At 34.4% G+C, this 25,550-nt stretch overlaps 1 protein-coding gene across 1 annotated transcript in view; it reads left to right on the top strand.

The window, feature by feature from the left end:
- The first annotated feature begins 3,826 nt into the window (after positions 1-3,826).
- LOC114332988 (protogenin A-like) overlaps positions 3,827-25,550 on the top strand; it is a 470,567-nt gene continuing 448,843 nt past the window's right edge. Inside the window, exon 1 of the mRNA XM_050651312.1 lies at positions 3,827-4,096. Within this exon, the coding sequence (XP_050507269.1) occupies positions 4,024-4,096 (73 nt within the window). The 5' untranslated portion in view covers positions 3,827-4,023. The remainder of the gene's footprint in view (positions 4,097-25,550) is intronic.

Genomic DNA, 25,550 nt, shown 5'->3' on the forward strand with positions numbered 1-25,550 from the left:
ATTTGTTGTAACTCTTATTTTTCAGGTCTATTCCCAACATTCGTTATAGCTCATTTCTTCTTCTTCAAGTGCCCTGCCCGTTGCGAACGTTGGCTATTAACATGGCAATTGTGATTTTGCTTACGGCACTTCTGAATAGTTCGACTGATGTGAGCCAGAACCACTTCCGCAAATTTTGGAGCCACGATGAATGTCTTCTCCTGCCTGGCCCTCTCTTACTGTCTATCGCTAATTTAAGCATGCTTATCTTTTAAATCTTCCATGTTTGGCAGTTATCAAAGAGTAAGATGCATTGATGAGAGAGGCATTGTGAATATCCTCTAAGGACCAGTTACTCGAAAACACCTACAGTCCATGACTTTTGGTGCGCCGTTTCAAACAAGATATATCAGATCACCGTCTTTATAACGCAGCCCAAACACTTCTGTTCTGCGACTCTGCTATCCAATTGGTCACAATTTTTTTGAGGTCATCGGTCCATCACGTTGGGGATCTTCCTCGACTTCACTTGTCTGCCCGTGGTCTCCACTCAGGCAATTTTTTTGTTTATCTGTCGTGTTTCATTCTTGCACCATGTCCCGCTCATCTCCATGTTTGCCTTGTAATACGTTCGATGTTATAGGTCACGACATGCTATAGGTTAATAAATGGATCATCATGGCAGGACACAGTTTCAAAAGCAACCATCCAAGAAAGGCTTTAGTTCACACCACTGAGGGAGGTAGCTAAACTTACGTGCATAAAAATGGACCCACTTAAAAATTTGGTCATTTTTGATGTCTCTTCTTTCCTAAACCTGTTGGCCGATATAAGTGATTTTTTTAATATGTTATAGCCTGATTCTCTAACAATATCGCTGTAATAATATTATTGCTAAACAGATAAATTTTTATTGTTTACCGGGTGTACGAATCAAACTGTGTTTTTTTCTCAAAGTTTGCATCACCCTGTGGAATATTCTAGCATTTATAAAATACTGAAACTAAAACCTAACTACAGCTTCAGGTTTTCTTAATATTCTGTTTTTTGATTCATTCGTTTATGTTGGATAATAAAAAAGTTAGGTACCTACTTTAACAACTATAGCCATGTTCTTAATCAGTACAGGGTGTTTCTAAATAACTGCGACAAACTTTAAGGGGTAATTCTGCATGAAAAAATAACGACAGTTTGCTTTATAAACGTATGTTTGCAAATGTTTTGTTTCCGAAATACGGGATGTTGAATTTTTTTTTACAAACTGACGATTTATTTATTGTTTTAAAACCGGTTGAGATATGCAAATGAAATTTGGTGGGTTTTAAGACGTAGTTATTGCACATTTTTGACATACAATTAAGAATTTAATATTCACCATTAGCTCGCATACGGGTAATATCATCGATCATATTACCCGTATGCACGCTAATGATGAATATAAAATTCTTAATTTTATGTCAAAAAATCGGCAATAGCTATCTCTTAAAACCTACCAAATTTCATTTGCATATCTCAACTGGTTTTAGAGCAGTAAATAAATCGTCAGTTTGTAAGAAAAAATTCAACATCCCGTATCTAGGAAACGAAGTATTTGCGGACATATGTTTATAAAGCAAACGGTCATTATTCGTTCATGCAGAATTACTCCTTAAAGTTTGTCGCACTTATTTAGAAACACCGTGTATTGATGAAGAACATGTCTAGTTGTTAAAGTACCTACCTAACTTTTTTATTATCCAACATAAACGAATAAATCAAAAAACAGAATATTAAGAAAACATGAAGCTGTAGTTGGGTTTTAATTTCAGTATTTTATAAATTCTAGAATATTCCACAGCACAGGGTGATGCGAACTTTGAGAAAAAATCAGTTTGATTAGTACACCCGGTATACAATAAAAATGTATACCTGTTTAGCAACAATATTATTACAGCGATATTGTTAAAGAATCAGGCTATAACATATTAAAAAAATCAATTAAATCGCCCAACAGGTTTAGGAAATACGAGACATCAAAAATTACCAAATTTTTAAGTGGGCCGATTTCTATGCACGTAAGTTTATGTACGGACCAGAACATTCTTCCACCATGCTACTAGAAGGCTCCTTAATACCAGGGATATCTTCAATCTTCACCAGAAAGAGCTTGCAGAGGATATATATACCAGTGGCGGCTGGTCAGAGGAGGCAAGGGAGGCTTAGCCTCCCCATAAATTTTTTACACACTCTACACTGTTTTGTTTACTTTGCTTCGCGTTAGAGTTATAGCAAAAAGTTATTTGAACAAGTTGTTCCAAATAATATTCTAACCCCACATACCAAATTTCAGCACAAAATTCGCACTTTTAGTTTTTTCATTATTTGTAGTCGGGATCCTAAAATCGCAGAGGAGGCTGCTGGCCGGAAAATCTTACTTGCTAATGCTCCGCGTAGCCCAGCAGGCACACGCTGTCCGGAGATCGGGCAAGTGAGATTTTTCGGCCAGCAGCCTCCTCTGCGGATTTTAGGATCCTGACTACAAATAATGAAAAAACTAAAAGTGCGAATTTTGTGATGAAATTTGGTATGTATGTGGGATTAGAATAATATTTGGAACAACTTGTTTAAATAACTTTTTCCGATATCTGTAATGCAAAGCAAAATATCGGTAAGTTACCGTGTTTTTGCATTCGCAGAGTAAGCCGCTTTTAGAATTAACAAAATTCAGTTGAGTATCTTAAACAATGTAAACCTTCAACATGTATGGACTGCAAAACTTCAAATCTGTATTTATTTTGATATGCATATCTACTTACAGAGATAGAATTGTTAACAAATAAACGACACAAACTTTGGTAATAAATACACTTTTACAATTATACTAACTATTTTTAAATTAAAATGATATGATATTATGAAATAATTATGAATTATGAGGATATTATAAAATGTAAATAAAAAATGGTCAAAAAAATGGGGCCTTAAATTAGATTTTTTTGGCGGATTTTTTTTTTGCTAGTACAAATTTGTCTAGATAATTTACAGTTAGGTATAGCCTCCCCTATTGAAAAAATCACGAGCCGCCACTGATATATACATACATCGTGAAACCCATAAACTGATTGACTATCTAAATAAGTGTCTAGCAAGGTGATTGCCGAAGACAGCCAAATAGGGAAGTAAGCAAGGTGCCAAAAATAGTACATGCAGAAGCAGACATCCATAAACCTTAGCTGAAGCTGAAGAAGAAAGAGAAAGAAGTCTTATTGATTGACATATGTACATATTAGGGCCATAAATGTTTTTATATTTAAATTTTTTATTTTTGTTGGCTCTATCCTCCGGAGCAATATTAATTTTTTTAAATAATCTATTAATTCCTGCCTTTTATGCCAAGTAATACCTATCTATTCTCCTGAAGCTGAAGCTATTTTCTTGTTGCAGTTCATGTTTTGTATTCATGCATTTTCATTTAATTTAATATATTCATCAAAAGTATTGGAATAATCGAATAATTACGAGAAAGTTGAAATACAAACCAAACTAGCAAATAAATTTACTTCAAAATTCAAAAGGAAAATAAAATCAGAGAACATTTTTGCGTGAAAAGCAATATCCGACTAAAGGTGGGAATAAAATTATTTGCAAAAGAAATATTTTTGCAATTCTATCAAAATTCGCACCCCAATATAATATAAAACGAAATTTTACAAAACGTTTCAGTTCAGATCATAGTTCCACATATTCTCGAGTATTTGGGCTCGAGAGGATATTAGCAGGTAGTTTGTCTCCCACTCGGCATCCTCACTTCGTCGCTTCGTTCGCTTTCGACTTCCAGGATCACACGTGGGTCCCCGATCGGTAGACACGAACGGAGAATACGGAAAACGGAGAATTCATTTCTTTCTAGCCATGCCTAAACAAACTCGATTGTGGCATTGAGAATATGAGAATCGACTCGCGCGGTAGCGACTACGATATTTTACTAAATACGTGTTTGTGTGTTTAGAAGTGTGTGGTGGGTGAATAAAATTTTAATCAACATTTCCAAATGAATACATATATATGGCGTGGAGAATTCTTCAATTTGGCGCTCTGTTTGCAATAGGATATACATTGGAGTCTAATTCCGATTCAGGTAGGTCCAGTCATCTTAAATTCTCTCTCTAAAAACATCGAAAACACACACATTCGCTTATCAATATGGCGGGTCTGTTTTGATTCCTCGACACTTCTCAATGTTTATCTATCAATGAACCTTTTCTCCTGGGAATTATTTTATGTAATAGTATAATTTCAGTGTAATAGAAGCTTCTCATGCGGGTATTTCTTTAAATTACATCAAACGAGCATCCGTTTTTGCTGTCACAACAAAAACATGATATTACCACTTTCTGTCACATTTTCGAATGGTTGTTTTGTTTACGTTGCAACCACACCGAACCTAGATTCGTGTTTTTAGGGTTTATTGACATTTTTTAAGTGGTCTTATGTCAAAAAGGTTTACGAAACCGTTTATTTATGTAACTGCTGTTCTTAATTTCGTTTTCCTGCAACATTCCACCATTCTATCGTCCGGTTTTTGTTTAATTGAATGTGAATGTGTGCACATTAGAAATGGGCGTTCGTTTGAAAATTACAGGTTGAAAAATAAAACTGTCACACATGTTAATTTAAAATGAATAAAACTCGAATTTTTGGTTCATAATGTGTATCTAGATAGCCGTGATAAATATGAAAAACAAATTTTAAATATATTTTCCACACCTGAAGTACAATAACATTGCTAATTAGTTAAATAATTAGAACAAACTATATTCTTTTCTTTACTCCTTCATTGTTGTTTACACTATGTTAATCTCTCATAAATAAACAAAACAATTTTATTAATTCACGATTATTATGTATCTTTTACACGTTTTCATTGTTTGCAGAATGTATTTTTTCTATTTTGTTCAATTTATTATTATGTAGCCTTATATGGAATCTATACTTTTATTGATTGCTTTTTATATTCTGTATTCTTTCCAAATTCGGGATGTTGGTTTGTAATTACAAGATGATTGTGTAGGTGTAGGAAAGTAATTACGTTTTGATTTACACCATAGGCGCACGGCGTTAGATTCTGAAGGGTGCCGAACAACAATAATATTACAATAAAATAAAATCAATACTGATTAAATATAAATGTATTTAGTTATTTTATTTTTATGTTACTTAGCCCAAAAGGTAGACAGTATGATATTTTTGTATAATTTATATTTACGTTTTAAAGTTACATGTACTAATAATAAGAATATTATTAAGAAGGTATTTTTGTACTAAATATATTATTTACATTTTAGTCATGTGCACTAATGATGCATAGAAGGTAATTTTAATTATGAATACACTTAAATTTGTATTCAATCTTTTGCATCATTTTTGCATATGCTTTTTCTCATGAGAATCTTTCAGTGCGTCACAGTTTTTCGATTTCTTTCTAACGCGTTAAATTGCATGTGACAGAAAAAAACGCACGTCGGTGATTACATTTATTTTCGAATTATATAATATATCTACGAATATACTCTCTACAATTTATAAGACTATACAAATCAAAGAAACTACCATTTTATAAATGCAATAAACACAATTGATTTGTTTTTATGCCAAATTGCAAATAAAGTGTGACAACTGTCAGACTTAACTAAAATGTCATGTCACTAAAATGTATATTATCACGGACTTACCTTTTTTCCTATCATTTGTGACGCACTGAAAAATGCTCATGAAAAGAAGCCTTCAGACTTAACTAAAATGTCATGTCACTAAAATGTATATTATCACGGACTTACCTTTTTTCCTATCATTTGTGACGCACTGAAAAATGCTCATGAAAAGAAGCCTATCTGGTTTTGACAAATGGAATATAGAATGCCATTACTTTAGAATACATAACAAAACATTGTCAGTAACAATTAATAGATTGAAACCAACACATTTAAAAAAAATCTGGTTGCTGTTTAAGAGATAATTTTGGACCAAACAATTTTTTTAGCTGCATCAACCCCTAGAATTATTGGCAGATTGGCAGTGATGTTTATGTTTATTTTAGAAAAAGTTTTTTACACCTAAAATATTTACATTTACCTACCTACATAGCAGTTTTGAAAAATACAGTAAAACCTCGATATAACGGACTAATTGGGGGAACAGGGTGTCTGTTAAAGCCGAAAGTCCGTTATATAAAAATAGGTTTAAAATAAATCAGACTATTTAGAAATGTGTCCTCATTATGCTATAATAAAAGGTTTATTCAAATTATTTGTAAAATATGACGTTTGGGATCCACGGGGACCCCGTTGTTATGCAATGTATCTTGATATGGGCATTGTTAAATGTATAATATTAACAGGACGTTTTTAATTTTTTTACATTTGACCGAATTTTTGGTCCGTTATATCCGAAGTCCGTTAAATAGAGGTCCGTTATATCGAGGTTTTACTGTACAAACATTTTGAATCAAAACTTTTATAGTGATGTTGTAACTGAATTTTTTTCTGTATAGTAAAATTAAATCTCATCGCGACACATGAAATAGACTAAACAATCAATTTACTCAACAAGGGGAGTCTGTTATACAGACGTAAACATTTCAATTTAATTATAAAACAAGACTTTATATTTCTCCTAACCTTTTATTTATATCATGTTAGTGTGGAAGATTATAATGAAATAATGGTTGATATTCACCAAAATAATCTCTTTTGCTAATAATATTTTGCTGTCTTTATTGTGACATTTGCTTTGAACTATGGATAGAGTCAAAATTGTTGACATTTATGTGTAGTCAGACAAAAGATGGGTAAAAATTAAATCATGTTTTTTGGTGCAGTAAATGTAAGAAGCTGAATCCCATATGCATCAGTATATTTTTTGAAGGACTAAATATTGTGAATATCCACCCGAACTGTATTTTATATAATGTGGACAGATTAAATGCCACTTAAAAGTGGCACAGCATTCATTAAAAATAATAATAAATAAATAATAAAATTACTTTGAGTATTCATTTTTAATAATATTTAAATTTTAAAAATACAGAGAACATAGTGTGAAGCTTCACACTAGTCTACAAACAGTACAGCATACTATTTTAAGTATACCACTTTTGTGAAATCATATGCTATCCACACTCTCGCTGAAGTTGATCAAGGTTCAACAAGTACGAGAGTGTAGACGGTCACCTTATGTAACTTTGCCTAACTTCGTTCTACTTCTGAAATCTGTCAGTCTGGCGCGTCCGAGTCAAAGGGATCTTTGTCAGTATTGCACCGCTTGAATGTGTGTAGAGAGGCACTTCGTTCGGTCAACTTTGGCGAAGTAACTTCGCCGAGAGTGTGGAGCCCTTTTTACAGTTTGTTATACAGTTTACAATTTCTGAAAAAGCTTATTGTGTTACTAGTGTCTTCAATTAGAGTTTCATTCAGATTGTATTGTATTTTTTGCTGTCAATCTTGTGGTTGGTTACACTGAATATTCTATCATTATATGAGGCTATACGTGCAACATGGTCGATTTTTTTAACATCCTTTTTTATGTTCGTCCCTTCACAAGACACAGTGGTTTATTAATTCATAATCATACTTATTGCCTTCGATAATTATTGAATTAGGTAAATAATCAAATTTGCTGACTTCGCGTTCACTCAGCAACTTTAAAATTGTGTTTTTCATGAAACAGGGATTCTCGAGTTCGCCCTTGTTACACGCATAGCCTCATATGTTGCACTGAAATTGGTATTTGACAGTTGTGGCAAATCGGCTGAGGGTGCTTGGAGATGATGGATCCATGTGTAAATTGGGTATGACCTAGCCCCATTCCGTTAAGGGCTACTTAGTCATGCCTTTGAGTCGGGATTGGTAGACAAAATTGTTTTCATTTATTAATTTTTAAAACTTTTTAAGGCTTCTGAGTATAAAACCCTAAATTGACACAATCCAAATAAAATTAGTACAAATAATAGTAATGGAAGTTTAGAATTATTAGTCCCGTGATTACCATTATAAGAGAAGACACCAGAATAGCCACCATGTTTCACTTCTACAATTATTATCCCAGGCTCTATTTTATAAATATGTTTTCCTTCATCATATAGTAATTCTAGTATTGTCACATTAGTTATAGTATTAAGACACAATTTTCGTTTTTATCAAAATACAGCTAACTAAAAATAGATTGGGATAAAAGAGTATTGTTTTCTCAATTAAGAGACAAACTGTACCTTTAGTGTTGTAGTAAATGTTGGATGTTGAGTGGGCTGTTCTTGACATAGTAATCATTAATGGGATAATTCTTCTTCTTCTTGTGCCACTCCTATCGGAGATTGGAAATCATCAAGGCTACCCTGACTTTATTTACAGCTGACCTAAAAAGTTCATTAGTGGTGCAGCCAAACCACTCTCTCAAATTCCACATCCATGACATTTTTCTATGGCCTGGATTCCGTTTTCCTTCTATTTTTCCTTGCATTATATTTTGAAGTAATGTGTATTTATGACCTCTCATCAGAGAGGTCACTGGATAATGAGAGGTCATTGGATAATTACTTACTGAGATAATTACTTACTCATTGATAATTACTGATAAATAGAAGAAATAAAAATTCCATATAATTACTGCTATATTATATCTGTACCATCTGTGAATAAGTCGATAAATCAAAAATACAAACTTTTCAATATGGCCATTTTAAACATTTTATTAGTTTTGAAGAATAAAAAATTCAGTTTCGTTTTCGTAAAAATTGGTGGGTAATCATGCAACGAATGACGTACATAATCATGAGCTTTGAGCATGTCACTAACTTACCCACTTATTCACGCCAAATTTCTGTGGTCTTATTGAGTTACCGACTTATTGTACTTAGTGTAAATTTCCAGGACAAAAATTCAACATTTTTTTATACTTTATTTCTTTATAAAAAGTAACATCAACGTTAATTGGAAAAAGAAACTAAAAAACTACTGATTATCTGCATCAAACTCTTCCAAATCAGGGTCCAAGTATTGCATATCTGTAGTGGGCAAATTTCGGTAAAAGTTATGAAAAACTTCATCGATGAGCGGCAAAAGATCAAGTAGGTCTTTCTTTTTCTCCTTACTAATTGGCAGAAGCTTATCTGTGATTTGAGGCAATGTGTTTGATACAAACTGTAGAAGCAGTTCTTGTACAATGTTAATGAAACTGGTTTGTCTACTGTTTTTTTGTACATGTCATACATTTTAGCAATAGATAAGTCACTAGACAAGTACTTTTTAGATGTCCTATTTCTGCAATAGTGGCTCTTGTATTAGAAAATGACAAAATGTGATCTTTGGCATTTTGAGTTTCTTCCACAGAGCGTTTATTACCTGATGGCGCAATTCCACGTCTATCAGGAGAAATAATTCCAGAAAATGCATTTTTTTCTTTTCACCCACTATCTCAATAAATCCTTTAGTTTCGCCAATGGTTCTCTATATTTTTTCTTGGTCCTAGCTTTTCTGTTTTCTTTGGATTAATGTTAATTAGAGAAGCAGTATAGTTACACCTTCTATCCCGACTTCCCAAGTTCCAATAATTTTGAAAATATTTACCCCGGTCTTCGTCTGAAAACCTTTCATTACATTTCATACGACATGCTTTTAATGGTCTCATATTTCTAGGTTTTACAACCTTTTCTTTTTCAGTAGTGTAACTTTTACCAGCATTTCTGAGTTCTTTACTTTCTTGTCTTTGCTTTCATGTCCTTCCCTGATTCTTCTTTTTTTCTGTACTATTTGGCTCGTTTCCGCTGAAACATGGTCTTGACCTTTTTCCTTTGTCTTGTAGGAATCTTTTCTTGTCCTAACGGACTAGACTTGACTTGAATATCTAGTTACTCCCGATTCAAATGTAAAACCCCCTACTATTTTGTTATGTTGATAAACAGGTAATTGAATATACCGAGAAAAATAAAGCAAAATGCAACGTGCCCAAGTGGGCATTTCTGCATACCTAGTTATTCACGGACTGAATATTATGTACCCGGATGGTCAAGTTAAAATACATTATTTCAAACAAATATTTAAAACTTCAATATTAGATAAGTCGATATACCAGTTCTGATACCTAATAAATCGTCAAATCCAAATATTCATGGGCTTCTACCAAGTAAGCTATTGCATATTTGAATTACTCATTTATTCACCTGACGGAATTGAAAGAGAACTATTTCAAGATTGAGATATCTTGTTTTTATGAAAATTTGACTTATCCACTTATTCACATTAATAATAAAAAAAAATACATTACAAGAAACACATTAAAAATTTAAAAATTCCTCAATACTGTAAAAGGCATGGCTAACTAGAAATGTTTTTAGATTTTGTTCAAAGCATTTAATAGTGCCAATATGCATCTCATGTGTCACCGGCATGTCACTGAACTTATTAAAACATTTGATCCTAATGTAGGTAGGAGCATGCTGTGCAACTCCCAGGTGGGAAAAAGGCTGGTGTATGTTATCCTTTAGGCGTGTGTTATGTGAATGTAGATCAGCGTTCCTAAGGAATGATTGCTCATAATTTTTTATATACATTATTACAGTGGAACCTCGATTATTTGTCTCTCCATTAACCGTCACCTCTGTTAACCCTCAGGGTCCGTACATAAGTTGTATTGACTACAGAAGTAAGAAATGAGTCATAAATTCATTTTGTTTGAGCATTGCGATAAGTCGATAGGCCAAGTGAAATTCACTGAAATGTACAGTTTTGCTATCGCCATATTTTAAGAATGATTTAACTGTTTTGTTTTCGTGGCCTAAAGATGACATAAAAGAATGGTTAATTTGTGATGAGGACGCAAAAAGCTATCCATTGTTGACAGATGATGAAATCGTTGAAATGGCAACAGAGGTGGAGGAAGCAGATTCAGAAGCTGACACAGACTACAGCTGACAAATTGACTAGATTGTACGAACACAAATCTCTCTTATATTGTCAAACAAAACATACAAATAAAATTTGAGAGCTGTACTATGAATTTTGAATTTTTTAATGTTCTGTTAACCGTCTTTTTGATTATCCATCATACCCTTGGTCCGGTGCCCTGACGGATAATCGAGGTTCCACTGTAGTTGTAAAATATATAGGCTAGGAAGAGTCAAGATGTTAGCTTTTATAAATAGTGGTTTACATGATGTAGTTGGTGATACTTTAAACATAGTTCGTAGTATTTTTTTTTGAGATATAAAAGCTCTATTCATATATGGAGATGAGCCCCAAAATATTAAGCAGTACTGAAGGACTGACTGCACCAAGCCATAGTACATTAGTTTTAATATATGTAAGGATACAGTATCCCTTATATTTCTAATTAATAATCTAATAAGCTAAGACAGGAAAATAGTCGTAGGGTGTTGAAGCTGATAGGATTGGCAGATCATGACCTGTGCTGATTCTGTCACTTAAAGGAACAAACAGCAGAGCACACTTTATGTCAGTGTAGCAGCCTGGCAAATGTGCAGTTATTTGCATTAGTAGAAGAAAAACCACCAACAAAGAGCTATATGAAAGGTTGTCTCAAAGTTATTAAACCTTTTAGAAAGGGTCAGGATAGAGAATGTAATGTAGGACTAGATGACAAAATAGATCTTAAAAGGCCGCAGTGAAATAGGCCAAAAGCCACCACATTGAATCTATCCTAAAATATTTTATAACTTCCATATGAAATTGTTCAGATATCCCGCTGATCTATTTGCAATTTATTTTATTTCTGATTCCACCTTTTTATCCAGTTAGTTTGACCCACATTACCTGTTCAATTATTTTGTTTTCTACCACAATCTGATGTGTTGGTTCTTCTTTGGTGATAATTACATCAAACTAAACTCAAACACAATCTCATAAATATCTAATATAATCATTTTTCATAGTGTACTTCTTTTAGACCTGGATCCAGCGCACCAAAAAAAAGTTGATAATAGCAAGCTGAAAATTTGTTAATAGCTTAACAGTGTCTAGTCGGACAAACTTTGATGTACGGAAACACTGGAACAGGGGTAGTTTTAATTGTGGAACAGTTTAAAAATTTGGAATGTCAGATTACGAAAACGTCCCATGTATTTTGTCGGACAGAACATCCAATTGATTTGTTACCCTTTCATTAAACTCTCGTACAAAAATCAGACTGTTATTAATTACTAACCAACATGATTCCTGTCATTTGACATGTTCGTCATGTTCCACTCATTAAAATGCCCAGTTGGTGATAAACACCAATCTGATTTTTGCATGAGAGTTTAATGAAATGGTAACAAATCAATTGGAAGTTCTGTCCCACAAAATACATGGATCGTTTTCGTAGTCTGACGTCCCAAATTTTTAACCTGTTCCACAATTAAAACTTCCCCTGTTCCAGTGTTCCCAATACATCAAAGTTTGTCTAGACACCGTTAAGCTATTAACAAATTTTCAGCTTGCTATTTATTAATCAACTTTTTTTTGGTACGCGGAATCCAAGTATAATATCATATAGTTTGCCATTATTTTTTCTTAGTATCATTTTTATTTATAATTGCCGTTCATCGTGTCAGTGACCTTACAAATTAAATAAATCGTCTCTGATAGGGGATATCACCACTAAAGAGGTTCAGAATGTTGTTATCTAAGGTGTGTAATTAGTGTGATAAATGACTTTGTTAAATAAATTGGGTATGGCAATACGTTTAGTGGAATATTTATTTGAGCAATATTGCTATTAGACTAAAGAAGGATTCTAACGGAGTGTCTTGAGGCGCGCTTCACCAGTTTTACCAATTTTAACGTCGGCAAAAAGAAATAGAGAAATCAAGAGCAGCCTTTTTGAGGATGAGGAAACTGAGTAACGAAAGACTCAATCTTCAAATCCGTTATGGAATGGTAAAATGTTATATCCACTCTATTTTTCTTTATGGTGTCCAGGCTTGGACTGTTAATGTTGACTTAATGGGAAAGCTAGAAGCTTTTGAGATGTGGCAGAATTTTGAACGTACTGTGGACAGTGGGAAGAGGCAATGGGAAGAGACAGAGAACTTTTGACCACCATTAAAAAGAGAAAAACAGCATATTTGAGACACATACTTATATACGATAAGTACGAATTATTACAGCTGATTATGAAGGATAAAATCGAAAGAAAAAGGGGTCCTGAGTCCTGGTAGACGACAAAATATCCTGGCTGAAAAACATTCGCGACTGGACCGGGTTAAACAAACAGACGCTTTTCAGAAAAGCAGACGATAGAGACGAATTTGCAATGGTTATAGCCGACCTTCATTTGTGGATTCGTCACTAGAAGAAGAAGAAGAAGAAAGATAAATAGCAAAAAATATAAAATAGTGAAAAGAAAAGAGGCACCCCACATTGCTGCAAAATTAATAAACATTTACTTTGTGATAAAATCCGTTGGACCATCATGTCCCCAAGAATATCAAGACACACCAGCAGTGTTTGCGTTAAAAATATTAATAGGTTGATTAATCTACAGATGAAAATTAAAACACAACGTCGTTAGACCACAAAACTACCACGTCACTTACCGTACCTTCCTTGCCCAGTTGAAAGACTATTGTTTGAGCTTCTGATTGTCTTTAAACTGTGTCATTTTACTCACAATTGACGGTAAATAACGCGCCGCTCCACAGGGGCCACAAATAGAGGGTTCGGTATAAAGAAGGATTCCAACGGAGCGTGTTGAGGCGCGCTTTGATAAATAGAAAAATATACAAACTAAAGACGGGAATCAATGCAACGTGAAGTAGCGAAATTTCTCTCAAAAATTTGTGATTTATGACCCTTAAGCTATTACTGAACCCTCTATCTATCTCCCGTCAGTTGTCGGTAAAATGACACGGTTCAAAGAAAACAGAAGTTGAGTAACAAACAGGTACTAAGGCGTCCACCCTTCCGACGGAGCTAGGGGCTGATACGATCTGTGTCGTGGTACTTTCACTATGGAATGGTTAAATGAACTTGCGATGGAATTTTTATCGTTGTATGAAGCAGAACCATGTATTTGGAATCCACGGGATCCAAACAATAAGATCGACACACATCATCTCTTCATAGACTTCGAAAGCGCATATGACAATATAAACCGAGAATTCTTAATAAAAGCAATGAAAGAATTTAATATACCAACACAACTAATAGAACTGATAAAAGAATCTCTAAAAGTAGAAAGTAAAATCCGGATACAAAACGAACTAACGGAAACAATAGATGTGAAAAAGGGACTACGCCAGGGAGACGCTCTATCATGCATCTTGTTCAACATCGTACTCGAGAAAATGATGAGGGACACAACAGTCAATACTCGAGGAACAATAATTAATAAAAGCGTGCAAATACTAGCATTTGCAGAATGTATTTCCATGTATTCTGCAAATACTAGCATTTGCAGAATGTATTTCCATGTATTTGGAATCCACGGGACCCAAACAATAAGATCTGATTACACTTTGGGATAAGTCCAGTGAATTTATCAAAAAGTAATTGTTTATTCACTTTACAGTAACGTCGGGTGCCAATCGTGATCTCTTTCCTTTTCACTATTATATATTTCTCTCTTTGTCGACGTTTAAATTGGTAAACTGGTGAAGCGCGCCTCAACACGCACCGTTGGAATCCTTCTTTAGCTTAAGGATCATAAATCACAAATTTTGAGAGAAATTTCGCTATTTCATGTTGCGTTGATTCCCGTCTTTAGTTTTTATCTTTTTCTATTTCGCAAAAGCGCGCTTTAACACGCCCCGTTGGAATCCTTCTTAACATCAATTTAGCCTATACTTATATCTTTTGGTTTTTGACCCTATCATCCTGAAAGATTAAGTGATTTGTTATTTTCATTATAGCTCCCCCTAGTTCGTCCAGGAATTCATCTTATGCGATGTGTCATATTAGGCCATTCTTAGACATTGAACATGTTCTATCATTTCAACATCGATAAATGTCACACCGAGACTACTCCTAATATATTCTTGTTTAATTTGATCGTGTTTGCTATTTCACTCATCCATTTAAGCATTTCTCCAATAAGCACTTTTGTTCTACTTTGTTTTTAACTTCATAACATTGAGCGTCGTGTATCATTGCTGATTTAACGACAGTCTTAAGCCGGACTCAAACGACTCGTGTACTTGGCGAATAATCGTCACTTGCGTATATTACTTGCCATGTCGTCTGAGTGGGTTACTCGTACAATTATTTGTCACTCGTTGCCACTCGTTCGTCTTCCAACTGTTGTCGGTAAAAATGACCCGAGTCAAAGGGATCACGATTATTCGCACACTTGCGAAGTACATACATACTTGTCTATACTTGCAGAGGCGGTCAAACGAAATGTATAAATAATTGGCATTTACTGCGACTATTCATTTAGACCAGTGCATTTAGCACTAAAAACACTGGATTAAATCGATTTTTAAATACACCACCTAGAGACTTGCTAGTTTTGCATTGTGTTCAGGATGATATCAGGAAAAAAAGGCTACAATAAAAAAATGAGTGGAAATGCCTAATTAATAATTGCTTTTTAAAGTTCTTAACATGCATTAAAAAGTGCATAAACATGTCAAAATAAGCATATTAAGGGCCAAGTTTTGTTACTGGCGTGGTTTTTGAGGTCGCTGAAGATGACTACGCTATCAGAACCTACCCTCGGAGCACCTGGTACCCAGGGTCACTGCTAGGGTACGTCATCTGGAGTTCGAGGGCCAACGGCCCTAAATTGATGCAATCAGTTTACTTGGAGGTTTGTGGAGTCGCTGAATACGAATATACCATCAGAACCGACCCCCGTAGCCCCTGGTGCCCAGTGTGACTGCTGTAGCACGTCATCTTCTGGAGTTTCAAGGGATTTTGGTACTAAATTAATGCAAACGGATTACACGGGGTTTGGGTGCTGCTGAACACGAATACTCCATCAGAACCGACCCCCGGAGCACCTTGTACCCGTGGTCACTTCTAAGGTACGTCATCTTCTGGAGTTTTTAAGGTTTTCGGAGCTGAATGCATGCAAATAGATATATAGGCGGTTTTTGGGGTCGCTGAATACGAATACGCCATCAGAACCGACCGCCTGGTACACAATGCTAAGGCATGTTATTTTCAGGAGTTTGGAGGGTTTTTGGGCATCAGGTGCAACGGGGGGTCGATTTTGATGGCGTATTTTTGCTCAGCTACCCCAAAAACTCCCGAGTAATGGTTGCATAAATTTAGTGCCGAATACCTGGAAACTTAGCCGAAACTTAGCAGTGAACCTGGACACCAGGTGCCCCGATGGTCAGTTCTGATGGCGTATTCGTCCTCAGCGACCCAAAAAACCCGAGTAACAAAATCTGGCCCTAATACACTTATTTTGACATGTTTATGCACTTTTGGATGCATATTATGCACTTTAAAATGCAACTATGCATTTCTAGCCATTTTTCTATTGTTGACTTTTTTACTGGTGTCATCCTGAACACAATGAAAAACGGTGTAACTTTCTACGTGCTGTATTTAAATATCGATTTATTTTTTCCTAAATGTCCTGGTCTATTTATTAGTAATCACGCCACTGATTTATTTATCAAGGTCGTTAAGCCAAATGTTTACGTTCGCGTACTTGTAAATTGTACACATCGTGTGAGTGCCCTGTTTGTCATTGCAATCGCAAACTCGCATACTTTCCAAGTAGGCGAATAATTCTGTACTTGCGAAGTACACGAGTCGTTTGAGGCCGGCTTTACAGAATTTACTTTCAGTTTGAGTGGATTTTTTTTATATAAGTAAATAGTCCCAAGAGATTAAATCCCAACGTCTAAGATCCGCCGTGTCCACATACTCATACTCCCTAATAACCGCCTTCCAAGTTAATTTGGGAGGAAGTCCCGACAGGGAGAACGCCTTTAGGACGTCCACGAATCGGATGGAGAGATAATATATTATGGTCAGATCTAAGAACAATGGGGCTACCCACTGACCTAACTATCATGGACGACCGTTCGAGATGGAAGCGAGTTGTGCAGTCAGCCAAGACCCACCTCGGTTTGTAGTGCTACGAGAAGAAAAAAAATTCGACATCCGTCGTGCTTTAGTTATACTCTACGCATCTTTATCATTTTCCGATTTTTCTGCCATTTCATCCGTCGTGTTCTAGTTACTGGTGACAGCAGTGGTCACCAAAATAACAGACGAGGAAGTTGTTCAAACACTTCAAAAAATAAAGGAAGGTAAAGCAGATGGACCAGAAACCAGATTCCTGGGAAACTATGGACAGTTTTAAGACAAAAGGGAGCAAGTCTGCTAAGACATTCGTGGAATTATGGAAGTGGCACGAATGACAAATAATATACTGCTCCTTCAAAAATAGAGGAGCTGATTCGCAAATTGCTGCGAGGATTAGGAGAGGAAGAATAAAGAAGACCTGGGGAGAAACGATTAGGCAGGACATGAGGGTAAAGGAAGTTGATGTTGGTATGACCCAAAATAAAAACTTATGGTTAAATGTAATTAGGGAAGCCATAATAACTCCAAAAATACTCAATATACGTAAAAAATGATATATACAAAAATTTTAGTTTTTTCTGTGTCAAATATTTTACCTGTTTTACTATTTCCATAGGGTAAAAAATAACCGAGATAGAAAGGTTTAAATCTTAAATTTTGCTGTGAAAACCATGCAACCGGGACCATTTAACCTTTTATTTAAAAAAAAATAAGGGGTCTAAAAGATTAAATTCAACGTGGTAAAGTAGCCCTTGGAATTAACTTTCAAACGGTTTATAGATAAATGTGATATCTTAAAAATAGAGGGTTATTTAAAAAATAAATTTTGAAAAAATTTTGGTGCATAAATTTTAATGCTATCAACTTGTTCGGGGGCTCGTTTGATAGATATTTTTAAGTACTTTGACAAATGTTTAATAAGTTTATGTTATAAAATGCATCACTTTCCCGTTATTTCAGCTTGAAAACTTAGATGTACAGTCGGAAAAATGAAAGAATACTCATGAACGAACATATAAAACACGCTGTATTTTCCTGTCACCGTGTCACAAAGAAAATTGTCCAGTGCAAGTACATGTAACAATAATTATTACATGTACTTGCACTGGCCAATTTTTTGTGTGACACGGTGACAGGAAAATACAGCGTGTTTTATATGTTAGTTCATGGGTATTCTTTCATTTTTCCGACTGTATTTATTTGCCGAAAAAAATATATATTCAATTACCTATAACTCACTTTTAGTTAACATTAAAAGGTTTTTCTAGTAAAGGGTTTATTTAGTTTTTTATTAGCTTCAATTTTGGTAATTATAACTTTTTTGTAAAAACTTATAGTTTTTGAGTTATTGATGAAAAATCGGTTAAAAACATGCATTTTTCTCAAGAAAAATTAAAATCTTTGATCTTCAATAACTCAAAAAGTTTTGATTTATTTTAATAACTTTATATAACAAATTTTTCTTAGAATTTGTCCCTCTATCGAATTATGGGATTATTTTCAATAAAATAATTTTCACCCCCGAGAAGGGGTGGCATCCACCCCCAGGGTAAAAGCGCAAGTTGGCACCATGTCACCTTTGTTCCTTAAGATATCCTCTAACTACTTACTAACTTTCATGCAAATCTATGGAGGTTCAACGAAGTCGGAGGTAATAGCTCATATCCACCTTCAGTGACTGCCCTAACATCCTACTTTACTTTTTACTTTGGAAGACACCAATTTACGTGATCAATCTTGTGCTGCCTGGTTAACTCTGGATCCCGTAACTTCCTCCTGCTATATAGTCCTTGGGCACGCCAACTCTTCTTCTTATCGTTTCAACTAAAATATTTACACTTATAGCTTCCAAAAGCTGTAGGTTTCAAATACATACAGAATAAGCCAAATAAAAACGGAACATACGCAGTTAATACAGTGTATCGGAACTACGTTTGAAATAGTCTACCAATATAAAATTTTGACAAACATAATTCATAGCAACTCAACTACCTGTCTCCTTTTAGGCTAAAGCTACGACCAGACAAGCGACAATTTACGGCGCAATAAGAGCTGTAAAATGAAGCGCGAAAATGGGTCCTGGTAAGAAGGATCTGGGTCAAATTTGTAGCTCATCTAACCACAACAATGACCGAAACACTGTAATTACATCTCACGACACGCCGTAATTTACATCCCCATCTGGTCATGCTTTTTACTGCCGCTTCATTTTACTGCTCTTACGGCGCTGTAACAGCAGTAAATAGAAGCGGCAATAACTGCAGTAAAAAGCATGGCCAGACGGGGATGTAAATTACGGCGTGTCGCGAGATGTAAATACAGTGTTTTGGTCGTGGTTGTGGCTAGATGAGCTACAAATTTGGACCTAGGTCCATTTGTTTGCGACACGACGCTGAAGATGGACCCGTTCGATATTGCTTCGCGATATTTTACAGCTCAGTCTGGCCATCCACTACACTCGCCGCGTGACCAATTTTCGCGCTTCATTTTACTGCTCTTATGGCGACGTAAATTGTCGCTTGTCTGGCCGTAGCCTTAGCCTAAAAGAAGACAGGTAGTTGAGTTGCTATGATTTATGTGTGTCAAACTTTTATATTAGTCGACTATTTCAAACGTAGTTCCGATACACTGTATTAACTGCATATGTTCCGTTTTTATTTGGCTTATTCTGTATAGTGATTCTTTATAAGTTCGGTGAGTATAGTATTTTTTAAATTCATTTTTAGTCCATATTTTTCACAGCAACCGCTTGTTTTGTTTAGACGTAGTTTTTCTACGTTACAATAACATAATTTTTGGTAAATCGTGACCGAAACTATAAAAATGCTATTTTATAACCACCCTAAGGTACTGTTTCACTAAAATAACCCACACTCATATTTGAGTGCTTCTTCGTCAAAATAAACAGGAAAATTTTAGCAATAAGGTGGAGTGGGGTAAGTTCGGACCGGTTTTCGTTAAGTTTGACTTTATAATTTTTTTGTAAATTATAGTTCAAATATTTAACATTTTCTTGGTATCAACGTGAAGTAACATTAATACGCTATAATTCGCATTGCCAAAAACACCAATTTACATTAGAACTTAGAACTTTTGTAAAAAATTAGAAAAAATAGTAACTATTCCGAACTTGTCGCATACATGGGGCAAGTTCGTAAACAGCTATTTAAAACTCAATGAAATTTTTCTTCATATGCTATGAGACAAAATCGGAATTACTAATCCGTCATTTATGAAATGCTTTTTGCCAGATTAAAATAAGTTGCTTAGTTTAAAATTTATACATTTAAATATAAAGATTGGTTTTTTGCATGACATTTATGGCCTGCCCGAATTTCTATCAATGCTCCTTTAATTGTTTCTGTTAATTACGCTCTTCGGTTCATTTTTCTAACATAATATCTAACCATTTCGGATCTAAAAAAAGGTTATACATAAATAATTTGACCAAGAAACAGTACAAAAAGTACAACAAATAACCTTTAAAATTGACTGGAAAAAGCGCAAGTCCGGTCTTACCCCGCTACATGCTCCGAACTTTCCCCTGGCACTAATATTTGCGTAGCAAGACCAGAGTACCGAGTGCTTTTTCCAGTAAATTTCAAATAATCGAAAGGAATTATTTCTTTAACGTAAACTTTAAGCAATGTTCTTAATACTTATCAAAAATAAATGCACAAGACACCAAATTTGCTGTAAAATACCGGCACTTTCTTCAACAGCTCTAGGTTAGATAGGCCAGGGTAAAAAGACAAAAATATACCCTGTTCGTGACACTTCAGCAGCCAGGGTACTGAAGCGATTTTTCGACAGGTAATACCTATAGGAACAAATTGTAACTATTTCCTGCGTAGGATCTGGCGGCCATTTTTATTTATAAACAATTAACTGTCAAAAAATGGCATTTCCCCCTTTTTTTTTGAAATCAACGGAAAACAGTGAAACTTATGATTTTTTTAGTATAAATATCTTCGAGATTATGGAAAAAGCTTTAAAATGACGTATTACAAAGTTTGATATACTCATTTATTGTTAATATAATTGCGAAAAAAGGTCGGAATTGCAAAAAAAAATATTTTCTCAATAACTGTTGTAAAAATTAGTGTACAGCTTTGAAATTTTTGTCAAATGAGGGTTCTTTGGTGCTTAATATGTGATAAAAATTTCAAAGCGATTCATTCAATTGTTTAAATTTTATTCAAATTGTTTATCCCAGAGAGCATTTTTTTTGCAATAACATAAGTCAGAAAAAAATTACCTTAGAACCATTCCACAGGTTTCAAATGAAAGCATGAGCTACATTTTGTTTTTATTACAAAATGCATTTATTAGTAATAAATAATTATGCAAAAGTATCGTCAATTTTTCTTTATAAACTTTTTGAATAACTTTTTCCAAAAAAATTAACTTTTTTACCCTGTTTTAAGTGCACAACTACCAAGTAATGTCATCTATATCATAATTGATAAAAAATTGTAATAAATATGTATAATTTCTTATATATCAAAATAAAAAGTTTATAAGGAAAGATTTACGATACTTTTGCATAAATATTTATTACTAATAAATGCATTTTTTATTCACTTTTTTTAAACCAAGTTGAAAATACAGCTCATGCTCTTTCATTTGACACCTGTGGAATGGTTCTAACTTCACTTTCTTCTGACTTATGTTATTGCAAAAAAATGCTCTCTGGGATAAACAATTTGAATAAAATTTAAACAATTGAATAAACCGCTTTGAAATTTTTATCACATATTAAGCACCAAAGAACCCTTATTTGACAAATCAAAGCTGTACACTAATTTTTACAACAGTTATTGCGAAAATATTTTTTTTTACAATTCCGACCTTTTTTCGCAATTATATTAACAATAAATGAGTACATCAAATATTGTAATACGTCATTTTAAAGCTTTTTCCATAATCTCGAAGATATTTGTACTAAAAAAACCATAAGTTTTCCTGTTTTCCAATGATTTGAAAAAAAAAGTGAAAGATGCCATTTTTTGACACTTAATTGTTTATAAATAAAAATGGCCGCCAGATCCTACGCAGGAAATAGTTACAATTTGCTCTTATAGGTATTACCTGTCGAAAAAACGCTTCAGTATCCTGGCTGTTCAAGTGTCATGGAAAAAACCTTTTACCCTGGACTAAGATCTCACATTTTATAAATGGCAATTACTTCTGAGTGAGAGACATCTATGTCAATCAGTTCATACTAATCTAGTAGAGATTTCTTCTTCTTAACTTGTACAATTAAATGTATATCTTATGACAGATTTAGAGCTAATACGAACTTGCCCCGTTTACGATCTTACCCCACTCCACCTTATCACATATTTGTGTATTATTTTGGGGAAAATAATACCGAAACCACGCAAATGTCGCGTTATAAATAAACACTAAAATGACGCTCCCTTTAAGTTTTTTAGGTCAATTTGAAAAAAAAAAGAAACAACAACCTGTCGATTTTTTCCTATCCGTTATCTTTTATCATTTTGTCAATAGAGAGGTATGTCACTCATTCAATACCCGCCAAAGGGGATTTTCCTTTTCTGAAATTGATATGTGGATTGGCTGGAAAATTTATAAGCCATATTACCTTTGAGTGTGCATTTTTTTTATAGGTAGAGCCTTTTTTGTGAAAAATTTAATGAATTGTGTATTGGACATCTTATTCATATTATAGTTGCGGTATTGTCTTTCACGTAAATCATAAATATTGTTTTTTTTGTTTTAAATATTATTTGAATATTCTTCTTCTTCTCCCTCTTTATAAGCAATTCTGCTAGTTGATTGGTGGATTGATACCTCTATAGAACGTTGTAACTCCATTTATGCGCGGTCGGCCAATACTTCTTCTACCGATTGGTGATTTATCTCTTGTTGACCACCTGCGTCTCCCCCATTCTGCTTTTGTGGTTATTCCATTCTTTTTTCTGTTTAGTGTTCCTTCGTTTATGTTTATACACTAAAATTGAAGAAAAAAAATCTTCTGTGTAAAAGGTATATTTATTTGAAAACCCCAATAAAGGGCTGCATTAAAAAACAGAACGTTTTCGCTCTAAAGAGAGCATCATCAGTGTTCTTTGCCTAAAATAAGTACATATAACCATAATTAGTGAAGACAAAAGTAAAAAATTCAAGGGTTGACCAAGATAAAAAATTAGGTTATGCTCACAAGCTCTACATGCTAAGCCACCAAAAATACATGGGTTAAAACCCTTAAAATGTCGACTACAAGTCTTACATTGATATGTTGTATACTAAATCTTGGCGATGGATGAAATTTAGAGAGATACCTTAAAGCATTATATGACTATTCCACGAAGCATGTGGGTGGTTGAGTTGATTTCTCTGTCTTCACAAAGAGAAAGGTGAAAGCCAACTGATTACAGGTGACAGGTGTGAAAGCGTTTCTGACTAATGACAGTACGAGACAGACAGTGTAACTTGAAGTTTTGTGAATTGACATGTAGTTAGGTACACTAAAAGAACTATACACCTCAAAGAAAGACGCAAACTTCAACACTCAGGAATATATCAAGAAAACAATCACGAATGTAAACTCAGAAACACTACCAAAAATAGAAAATTATGAAATAGAAGCAGCACTATCACAATTAAAGAACAACAAAGCACCAGGACCAGATGGAATCCTTGCTGAAATGTTGAAAGAAGGGAAAGAAGAAATCTTACAAACATTAAGAAATCTGTTTAATCAGTGTCTACATAAAGGAGAAATACCCGACGAATGGAACGAAAGTCTTACAATCCTGCTATTTAAGGAAGGCGACAGAAAGGACATAAAAAATTACAGACCCATCTCACTGCTGTCGCAAACGTATAAACTATTCATGAGGATTATCAACAACAGACTAACACACAAATTGGACTCGTATCAACCCGTAGAGCAGGCAGGATTCCGAAAGGGATATAGCACCACTGACCATCTTCTAACAATTAGGACACTAATAGAAAAAGCTAAGGAATACCTTATAGATCTTCACTTAGCGTTCGTTGACTACGAAAAAGCATTTGACAGCGTGGAAATGTGGGCAATAGAAAAAGCTATAAACAACTGTCGAATAGATTCCAGATACAGAATGCTAATACATAATATATATAAGAAAGCAACAATGACAGTACAATTGGAAGAAACCACAAAACCCATACCAATTAACAGAGGAGTGCGACAGGGAGATGTTATTTCTCCTAAACTATTTACATTAGCACTGGAAGATGTTTTCAAAACAATGGAATGGACAAACATGGGAATAAACATAAATGGAAAGAAACTGAACCACCTAAGATATGCAGACGATGTAGTAGTCATAGCATCAAGTTTTGAAGAACTACAAACCATGCTAACCGAACTAGCAAATGAATCCGAACAAAGAGGTCTAAAAATGAATTTTGCCAAAACAAAAACAATGACAAACACACAAGACAATAGAAACGTAATACTAAACGACACCACAATAGAAGCGGTCAATGATTATATATATTTGGGACAGATTATAAAAATAAACAAGGAAAACCAAACAGCGGAGGTAAAAAGAAGGGTCAGATTAGCCTGGGCAGGATTTGGAAAATTAAAATGGGTCCTAAAGAATAAAAAAATACAACAATACTTAAAAACAAGAGTGTTTGACCAGTGCATACTCCCAATTCTCACATACGCATGCCAAACATAGACCTTGACCAAGGCAAACATGGATAAAATATTAAAGACACAAAGAGCCATGGAGAGAGCAATGTTAGGAGTAAAATTGACAGACAAAAAGCAAAACAACTGGGTCAGAAATAGAACAAAAGTCAAAGACGCAGGTCAACATATAACCAGGCTAAAATGGAGCTTCGCAGGTCATAGCGCTAGACAAACGGACAATAGGTGGAATAGCACGATACAACAATGGAGACCATGGACAGGAAAGAGAGCAAGAGGACGACCCCAGATGAGATGGGGAGACGACATTAAAAAGATAGGAGGAACGCACTGGAAACAGAAAGCACTAAACAGAAGCGAATGGAGGAAACTGGGGGAAGCCTATGTTCAGAATTGGACGAATTAAAGGGCAAAAGAATAGGTACACTAGCTTTAAAAAATTATTTGTAGTAAAATTCAATAATAATTTATTATTGAATTTTACTACAAATAATTTTTTAAAACTAGTGGCATTCAATAATAATTTATTATTGAATTTTATTACAAATAATTTTTTAAAACTAGTGTACCTAACTACATATCAATTTATTATTGCAATAATTTATTATTGAATTTTACTACAAATAATTTTTTAAAACTAGTGGCTAGTGTACCTAACTACATATCAATTCACAAAACTTCAAGTTACACTGTCTGTCTCGTACTGTCATTAGTCAGAAACGCTTTCACACCTGTCATCTGTAATCAGTTGGCTTTCACCTTTTTCTTTGTGAAGACAGAAAAATCGACTCAACCACCCACATGCTTCGTGGAATAGTCATATAATGCTTTGAGGTATCTCTCTAAAATGGCGATTTCATCGCCAGGATTTAGTATACAAC

The sequence above is a fragment of the Diabrotica virgifera genome, chromosome 5, assembly GCF_917563875.1.
Source record: "Diabrotica virgifera virgifera chromosome 5, PGI_DIABVI_V3a".
Taxonomy (NCBI): Eukaryota; Metazoa; Arthropoda; class Insecta; order Coleoptera; family Chrysomelidae; genus Diabrotica; species Diabrotica virgifera.